This window comes from Crocuta crocuta, unplaced genomic scaffold (assembly GCF_008692635.1).
Source record: "Crocuta crocuta isolate KB4526 unplaced genomic scaffold, BGI_CrCroc_1.0 scaffold1156, whole genome shotgun sequence".
Classification (NCBI taxonomy): domain Eukaryota; kingdom Metazoa; phylum Chordata; class Mammalia; order Carnivora; family Hyaenidae; genus Crocuta; species Crocuta crocuta.
Genome location: NW_027528862.1, coordinates 380390 through 390258, shown reverse-complemented (window position 1 = coordinate 390258; position 9869 = coordinate 380390). Strand labels below are relative to the sequence as shown.

Genomic DNA, 9869 nt, shown 5'->3' with positions numbered 1-9869 from the left:
AACCAGTGAACTAAAACTTTTTTTTTTAAAAAAAAGTTAATGCAGTCTTAATTCTTTACAGCAAAGAACATTTGAAATGTCCAACATAAATATCTACCTCTAATGTCTGTTGCATTTAACAAACTTGGGTAAAATGCATAAATTTAAATAACTTGGTAATGGTGTGATTTATTAAGCACTTTGGATCAATTGTGTCAGAACTTTTTATTGGAAACTTAGCTGTATTTTATTTTTTAACATAGGTAAGGATGTTTTTGAGGCCTTCTATAAGAAAGATTTAGCCAAGCGCTTGTTAGTTGGGAAGAGTGCATCTGTAGATGCTGAAAAATCAATGTTGTCCAAACTAAAACATGGTATGATTGTCATTTTTTATTCCTTTTTCTTTGATTTCTGAGAGAAAATGTTAGCTTAATTTTTACTCATTTACTTGCCTCTTTAATCATTGTTCAGATGATGAAAATGTAAATTGAGTAAGTTTATGAGGTTTCCAACCTGTTGTACATATTCAGAGCGGTTGCAGTTTTTTAGAAAATAAAGCATTGTTCTTATTTCTTTATTTGTATAAATATTTTCCATTTATCTTATGCCTAAGTAGTAGATAAGGTTACTACAGGATTAAAGAGTTTGGCTCTGAATTAGTGGGGCATACACTTTGGGGTAAGGATTTTTTCATTCTTCTGAATAGTTACAGATCATACTTCATGCTAAAGTACGTTTTACATTTCATGTTTTCAATTTTCAATTGTTTTCACCACTTTGAAATATTATAAATGTATAAATATCTTTAATAGAATGTGGAGCTGCTTTCACCAGCAAACTTGAAGGAATGTTTAAAGACATGGAACTTTCTAAAGACATCATGATTCAGTTCAAACAGGTAAAAGTGAGTTAAACTCTTACTTAATTTCTCAAACTTAAGTATAGTTATTTCCTTGCTGTGATTTGTACTGAAGAGGATAAGTAGAAACATATTTGTCGTAAATACATCATAGCAGCTTAGATGATACTCACATTAGAGAAATCACCAATGGAATATATTTGACCTACTTCAGAATTTTTTCCCAATATACACCCAAAGTAACACAAAAACAAATAAAATGCGTTGAACTGAAGTCAGGAACAAGAAAAACTGTAGCTAGATAGTGAGAACAGGGCTTTCTGTAGCATCCAGTCACTGTTAGTGATTTGTATGTTGAAAGCTGGCAGTGGGGAGGGAGGAGAGGTGATAAAATGGTTGCAAAAGGCCTTTGGGGACGTTGGGAATGAAAAGCTTAGATCCACGGTTTTGTAGATGTTGGTAGAAGGTGGTTTTGAAATATAAGAGCATAGGTAACCATGATAGCAAATTAGATTTTCCTCTCAGGGTTTTAGTAATGGCTTCTTTACCACTATATTGCTATGGTGAGAAAAGAGATTGGACAATGCAAGAGAAAGAGCAGCAGGATCATGTTCCTATTGTAGTGGCAGAATAGGATTTGTCTGCTTTGCCCTTTCCCCTTCTCTTTCCTTCCCCACTTTAAGTCACCCCCTTGCAAACAGGCGGTGGAACAAGTGAATACCTGGATACTTGGGCTGGCTGGTGGGGTGAGGAGTGAGGGTTACTACAAGGTGTTTCAAGTCACATAGGCGTCTCCAAAGATGGGGACTGCAGGTGGTAGGGGGAAAAAGAATGGACATGAGAGTCTACCTATAATAGCCTAGCCATAAGTGAGAGATATTTAAGTCGATAATGCCTCTAATTAGGTCTTGTGATCCTTGTGTGCCATTGTAATAGAATGTTAGTTAGGACATTTGATATAGGTTTCATTTATAGTCCTTTTAGAATAGTTGCCTTTTATTTTAAATATGGTTAGTGTTTGCATGTAATTCTGTAATGGGGAATTTCTTGAATGGGCTATTACTATGACATGAAATGTATGCACTTTTATTTTTTAAGATCTCATTGTATGTGTGTTGATCTTATTGTAGTATATGCAAAACCAGAATGTACCTGGGAATATTGAATTAACTGTGAATATCCTGACAATGGGTTATTGGCCAACATATGTGCCTATGGAAGTCCATTTACCACCAGAGGTAAGACTTGCTGTTCAGGACTTGTGTTATAAGCACAGAAATACATAACACTTCTATTTTGTTTGTCATTGAAAACTGGCCATTTGCAGTAACATGGATGGAGCTGCAGGGTATTATGCTAAGTGAAATAAGTCAGAGAAAGACAGATACCATATGTTTTCACTTATACGTGGATCTTGAGAAACTTAACAGAAGACCATGGAGGAGGGGAAGGGGAAAAAAAAGTTACAAACAGAGAGGGATGGAAGCAAACCATAAGAGACTCTTAAAATACAAAGAACAAACTGAGGGTTTTTGGGGAGGTGGGGAAGACGGCAAAGTGGGTGATGGGCATTGAGGAGGGCACTTGTATGAGCACTGGGTGTTGTATGGAAACCAATTTGACAATAAATTATATTTTTAAAAAAACCCTCCTTAATCAGTTGAAAAGAAAATTTAAAAAAATACTTTAAAAAAATTTTTTATAGTTTATTTATTTTTGAGACAGCATGAGTGGGAGAGGGGCAGAGAGAAAAGGAGACACAGAATCCGAAACAGGCTCCAGGGTCTGAGCTGTCAGCACAGAGCCTGATGCGGGCCTCAAACCCACGAACCATGGATCTGACCTGAGCCGAAGTCGGATGCTTAACCGACTGAGCCACCCAGGCGCCCCAAGAAAAATGCTTCTTAAAAGTTTGTGCCAGTAAGCACACCAACATGAAATGCCAACTGTTTTAATATTTTGCTCTTTTGTTTATATTATTCTTGTACTTCTATCATTAGAGCATAGTTAATGATGTCAAGTTTCTGGGTTCAGAGCAAATTTCCCTGACTCTTTTTTAGTTTCCCAGATTGCACCCATCATTTTGCCCAGCTCTCAAAAATTCTTGCCCGTATATCACCCAGGGGTTGGATTGCTGAGTCCATGGGCTTGAGTAAATCCATCCTAATTCTTGGGGGAAATGTCTTAACTGAACTTAGGGACTTAGGACTGAAGCTTAGAAAGGGGGTTAAAGCTAGAGATAGATATTGAGAATCCTTCATGGAGATGATCATGGAAGCCAAGGGGGTAGAGATCTCCCTCATTAAGAGGAAGAAAATGTAGAAATAGGAAGAAAAGGGCCAAGAACAGAACTTTGGAAAAGGTTCACATCTGGCAGGTGGTAGGAAGAGGAACCCGTGCAGGAAACCAACAGAGAAGCAATCATGAGGTAAAGGAAGCAGCATGGTATGGAGGAACAAAGCCACTGGAGGTGAATGTTGCAAAAGAGGGGATGTTTAAATGTTGCAGAGAGATCAAAGAGTATAAAGACTGATGATTGCTATTAGATTTGGTAGTTGGGAGATCATTACCTTACATCAAAGTGATCAGTGGGCCTGCTGGGTATAAAAACTGATACTAAAAGCTTCCAGAAATTATTACACATGAGGTGAGGAGAAAGAATGGTGAAAGTGATACTGGATACAGAGCTTAAATAAAGCTGTATTTTATTTACTGTAGATGGTAAAACTTCAGGAGATTTTCAAGACATTTTATCTAGGCAAACATAGCGGCAGGAAACTTCAGTGGCAGTCAACCCTAGGACACTGTGTGCTAAAGGCAGAATTTAAAGAGGTAAGTAGATGTTCCCATAACTTAGTTTTCATCTTCATTTTTGATGTTGAGGTCATCCTTTTTTTTTTTTAATTTTTTTTTATTTGAGTATAGTTGACACACAATGTTACATAAGTTTCAGGTGTACAACATAGTGATTTAACTTCTCTATACATTATACTATGCACACCATGAGGTCATTCCTTTTAACTTGAGATTTAAGTTATTTTACAAGTTTATCCTAAATATATAACAAGGACTCCTTAATCACACCTTTGTGTATACTATTAAGAATGTGGTCTTCATGGTTGAATTGGCCCCGCTGCAAAACCACAAACAATAGCCCTTTTCCTGCCATCCATTCCCCACCTGTGGATGCAGGATTCCCAGTTCCGCTTCTTCACATGAAACTTCTTGTTGCTGGGAGCTAGAGAATAAAGTGAGTGTAAAGGAGAACAGTTCCCATATCTAATTTCAAAAAATCCCTGCAGCTTTTCATGACTAATTTGAATCCAACAAGTTGAAAATGCATTTGAAATAGTGATTTCTTGCTGCTTGTGAAAAATAATCTGTAGTGAAATAGTAAGGCCAAGTTATTAATGTTTGTTTATTTTTGAGAGATAGAGACAGAGTGCAAGTGAGGGAAGGGCAAAGAAAGAGAGAGAGGGAAACAGAATCTGAAACAGGCTCCAGGCTCTGAGCAGTCAGCACAGAGCCTGACACAGGGCTTAAGCTCGGGAATGGTGAGATCATGACCTAGACTGAAGTCAGACTCTTAACTGACTGAGCCACCTNCTTAAATACCATTTCTTTGTTGTTCTGTTTGTTTTAATTATAAGACTTTTTAAAAAAAGATTCATAGAAAGGTCACCCAATCCTTCCTATTTTAGCTAGGTTCACACCCAAACCCTACACTGAATGTACTGACTTTTCTGGGTAATGTTAATTCATGTTTCTAAATCCACTGGAAAAATGCTTTTCCTGTTAAAGATTATTGATTATTTGATTAATTTTCATGTTTTTTTTTAAAGTGATGGCTAACCACTGCTGTTTCTCCAACAGGGTAAAAAAGAACTCCAGGTCTCTCTCTTTCAAACCCTGGTGCTGCTAATGTTTAATGAGGGAGAGGAGTTCAGTTTAGAAGAGATCAAGCAGGCTACTGGAATAGGTTTGTGTTGAATCAATCAGTTAGCAAACATTATTCAGTATCTCCCATGTTCATTCCAGTTCATTCCACTAGGTTAAGAGCTCTGGGGGGATACAAAGGAATTATCCCTCTTAGCAGTCATAATCATGTGGAAAGGGGGAAATGACATTTGTAATAATTTCACAATCAATAAGTACCAATCTGTGGTGCTGACTGTGGTGCTGTGGTGTTAGGAGTTCAGTGAAGCAAGAAGTGGGCTGGCGTAATTGGGAAATCCTTCAGGAAGGAGGTGATATATGCTTCAAGTTTTAGTTTTAGTTAAGGAGGTGGCATATGCTACCATGGGAGATAGTGTGAGAAAAGGCTTGGCAGTAGTAATGAACACAGTGGGCAGGAGTCCTGAAGAATTTAACTGCAGCATCAAATAGTGAGATACAAGGATAGGTAAGATGAATAGAGCCTGATCATGGAGAGCCTTGCAAAGCTAGCAGATGAAACCTGCATTGTAGGGTCTCAAGTATGAGACGACATGGAAGTGGCTTATTTGGACAACTTACCTGGAATCAGTAGACAATTAGGGCAGCTTGGAGGATGAAGAGATGCCAGTCCAGAAACTAATGGGGGTAATTCAAAGCAGTAAGGGCCTTTGATTAGAATGAAACCAATGAGAATGGAGAAGAGGCATCTCTAAGGAAGCAACTACTGGGTACATGAAGGATAAAGGGGAAGGAACAGTTAGGATTTCAGAGTTTCTCCAGAGTGGATTGGTAATTACAGGACTAACAATTGGAAAGAGGACACAGTTTTATGGGGAAGATTATGAATAAAATTTTAGACATATTGGAGTTAATGACAGTTAAACAGCCACATGGAGGTGTGTTTTCAATGTGGGACTAGAAGGAAGTGAGATGTCTTTTCTGAAGATTTGGTACTTACATGGAATAACTGAAACCTTTAGAGAAAAAGAGCCATTGGATAGGACAAAGAGGAAGTCATTAATGACCTTGGGGAAAATAGGAAACAGTTTTAGTAGAGGGATGGGGTAGAAGCTAGATTGAGGCGAATGTAGCTGTTTATGTTGATGAATTAGTAACAAATAATCCACTATTTCTTCTTCAGAGGATGGAGAGTTAAGGAGAACACTGCAGTCATTGGCCTGTGGCAAAGCTAGAGTTTTGGCAAAAAATCCAAAGGGCAAAGATATTGAAGATGGTGACAAATTCATTTGTAATGATGATTTCAAACACAAACTTTTTAGGATAAAGATCAATCAAATCCAGATGAAAGAAACGGTATCTCTTTTGCATTCTCCTTGTCCTGATGTACTGGAATTATATGTGTTCATAATAAAAATGTATAAAGAAGATTTCATATGTGTACTATTACCACTAACATTTTCCGTGCTTATATCTAGCTCACTATATTTCAGTATTTGATCTTATAGTTTCTTGGGGTAGGGGAGAAGTGCACACAACTGGGCCTGATACTCAAGATAGTTTTATATTCTGCTTTGTTTGCTTAACATTAAATCTTAAGAATTTTCTGTGCCATTAAATATCTTCATAAAATGGCAGATGGCCGCACAGTGCTCTTTTACATGGCTATTATGATTTATTCAACCAGTGCCTGCTGGGGGATTAAATTCCTAATTTCTTAGTACTGTAAATAAAACTGCCAGAAATATCTTTGTATCTTAATCTCTCTGAGACATCCTTTAGGATAATTCATGGAGGCACATCTTTTGGATTAAAGAGTATGAACAGTTTAAGAATCTTAAAACTGATGTCCTACTGTGTTCTAGAAAGACTGGACCAATTTATACTCTGTCTAGCAACAAGGATACCTGTCTTAATGGTGCCTTCACCATCACTAAAGATTAGGTTTTATTTTTTAAATGTTTGCCAATTTGCTGGGTGAAAACTGAATGATTTACTTAGTATTTCTTTGATTAACAGTGAAGTTTTTGTTTTTGCCATTTGAATTTGTAAGAGCCTTTTATTGCGGAAACAAATAACTGCAGCATTTCCTGACACCATTTGGTTTCGGTTCCAGAGGTTTTTTAATGCAGTACATGAGGAAAAGTTTTAATGTGGGACAGAGGGCAGTGTCTCAGACAAGTTCCTGTCTTCTACACATTCACATCAAAGGTGTCATATTCACTTAGACAATTACTGTGTCCTTTTAAAACATTTATGCTGTATCAGAAAGAAATGGGCTGCAAAAAGCCCAAACTATACTTTTAACTTCAGTCCTAAAGATGAACACCTTTGCCTTAGCATTAATAAACTGACTCCTAAACACCTAAATTTCTGGTGGTTTTGAACAAATGTAATAACTGACACTGCATTTCTGATTTATGTATTGTAAAATAAAAATTAATTTTTAAAAAGTTTGACTCTAGTTAGTACCATACCTTAAGTCAGAGATCAGAGTCCGTCACTGTTATGGAAAAGCTAACGTCATACAGAAATCTGGTCCATAACCCATTGTGGCACATTTAGAAGATTCTGGGGACAAAGTAAAAGAAAATGATGAATTCTCCATCTCTACTTCTAAAAAGGCAACTATAAATAGTATTTTTTATTAACTAATATTAGCATTGCTTCACTGGTACAGGACAATATAATTAGGACAAAAAGGAGTTGTTTGTAGGTTTTTTCTGTCATTGTCTATGTTTATAAGGTTTCTGTAAATAATTCAGTATATTTAAATCATTAATTAACAGTGTGTCATGGCCCTAAAGTGTTCAGTTTGTGTTAGTAATCAGATTTCGCTTCAGGTGTAATTCCTAAGATTGAAAATTTTGTTGTTAGGTTGAAGAACAAGCAAGCACTACAGAAAGAGTATTTCAGGACAGACAGTACCAAATTGATGCTGCAATTGTTCGAATCATGAAGATGAGAAAGACGCTTAGCCACAATCTTCTTGTTTCAGAAGTGTACAACCAATTAAAATTTCCCGTAAAGGTAGGTACTTCTGTGTTTTTATATTGAACTTGTTATATGGAAAAGAGAACACATTAGATTTTCAGACACAAATCTTTTTTTAAGTTTATTTATTTTGAGAGAGGGAGAGAGAATCCCAAGCCGACTCCACACTGTCAGTGTGGAGCCCAACGTGAGGCTCAACTCACAAACTTAGATCATGACCTCAGCCTAAACCACGAGTCAGATCCTTAACCAACTGAGCCACCCAGGTGTAGACACGAATCATAAAAACATAGATTAATTTCTCCTCATATATATATGATTCCCCCCACAAAAAAACCCTTTGTTTTTTCATATACCTGAAAGTATATACCGAGTTTGGTTAAACTCTTGGCTTTTGAAGTTCTCATGAGTTTTGGGCTTAGGTAAATGATTTCACCTTGTTTTGTAAAATGGTGATAATAATACTTGGAGGTGTATTGTAAGGCTTAAATGAGATAGGATATATGTACAAAACTTAGCATTGGGCCTGGCATATTATGAGTGCTCATTAGCTATTTATGCTAATAATCAGGCTTTCTCTCTTCTCCAAATCTAATACTGCCTTCTCATTACCACACTCTTACCCTTATGCTCTGTTTTACAACCATTTCACCTCCAGCCAAAGAGATCACTGGTGCTATGGCAGTTAAAGGATTTCTATAAAAATATTGGTTTTTGGCTGCCCCAACAGACCATTTTCCCTCCTTAGCCTTCTCAAGTCAAGTGGTCATTTTATGCAATCCGAAAAAAAAACTATTAGCAAGATTATATTCTTTCTTTTAAACTTTTAATTTTTTTAATTAAGAACTTTTTTTGTTTTATTTATTTTTGAGACAGAAAGAGACTGAGCATGAGTGGGGGAGGGGCAGAGAGAGAGGAGACACAGAATCTGAAACAGGCTCCAAGCTCTGAGCTGTTAGCACAGAACCCAATGCAGGGCTTGAACCCACGAACCGTGAGATCATGACCTGAGCCAAAGTTGAACACTTAACCGATTGAGCCACCCAGGCGCCCCTTTTAAACTTTTTTTTTTTAATGTTTTTAGAGTGTTCAAGTGGGGGAGGGGCAGAAAGAGAGGGAGACACAGAATCAAAAGCAAACTCCAGACTGAGCTGTTAGCACAGAACCCAACACAGGGCATGAACTCATGGACTGCGAGATCATGACCTGAACCGAAGTTGGTTGCTTAACCAACTGAGCTACCCAGGCGCCCCGATTATATTCTTTTTTATAGGCTAGATACAAAAGACAGTGAAGTTTTGTCATCCAAGAGCTAAGAATGCAAACGTGAGAACAAGTTATAAGCTTTCTCAATTTTTCAACCACAAGTAGGGTTCAAATATCCAAGTTGTTTATGGTAGGTAGCAGGTAAATCTTAAACCTGAAATACAGAGACCTGAATTATTAAATGATAATTCACTTATCAGACCATTTGTTGTAGTATTTTTTTAAATAGTGTTTTCTGCAGTACATTTTTTATCTTAATTTATAAAAATACAACCTGACTTTGAGAACTATTTTTTGCCTAAATTTAGGGCCTACTTAATCTTTTTAAACTCTCTTGGCAAAACTAAATAGCATTCTGTTTTTCTANTTGGTTTTTTTTTTTTTTTAATATTTTATTTATTTAGAGAGAATGTGAGCAGGGGAGGGGCAGAGGAAGAAGGAGAGAGAGAGAATCCCAGTCCTGTGCTGACAATGTGGAGCCTGACACAGGGCTTGAACTCACGAACCGTGAGAGTAGGACACTTAACCAAGTGAGCCACCCAGGTTCCCTGGGAATAACTGGTTCTTAAAAGACTTCATTTGGGGCTCCTAGGTGGCTCAGCCAGTTAAGCGTCTGACTTCAGTTCAGGTCATGATCTCACAGTTAGTGAGTTTGAGTCCCACGTTGGGTTCTGTGCCGACAGCTCAGAGCCGGGAGCCTGTTTCAGATTCTCTGTTTCCCTGTCTCTCTCTCTCTGCCCCTCCCCTGCTCACGTTCTATCTCTTTATCTAAAAATAAAAAATAAACATTAAAAAAATTTTTTTAAGATATATTTTTATATTGAAAAGTGCCGAGTGCATTGTGCAAATTGCTATCTCACCTTGAAAACAAAAATGA

General features: G+C 37.2%; 1 protein-coding gene across 1 annotated transcript in view; it reads left to right on the top strand.

Moving 5' to 3' along the window:
• CUL4B (cullin 4B) overlaps window positions 1–9869 on the top strand; it is a 33947-nt gene that overhangs the window by 23765 nt on the left and 313 nt on the right. Inside the window, 7 exon segments of the mRNA XM_077756278.1 lie at window positions 243–353; window positions 792–877; window positions 1969–2076; window positions 3557–3670; window positions 4712–4817; window positions 5916–6088; window positions 7610–7762. Of these exon segments, the coding sequence (XP_077612404.1) occupies window positions 243–353; window positions 792–877; window positions 1969–2076; window positions 3557–3670; window positions 4712–4817; window positions 5916–6088; window positions 7610–7762 (851 nt within the window).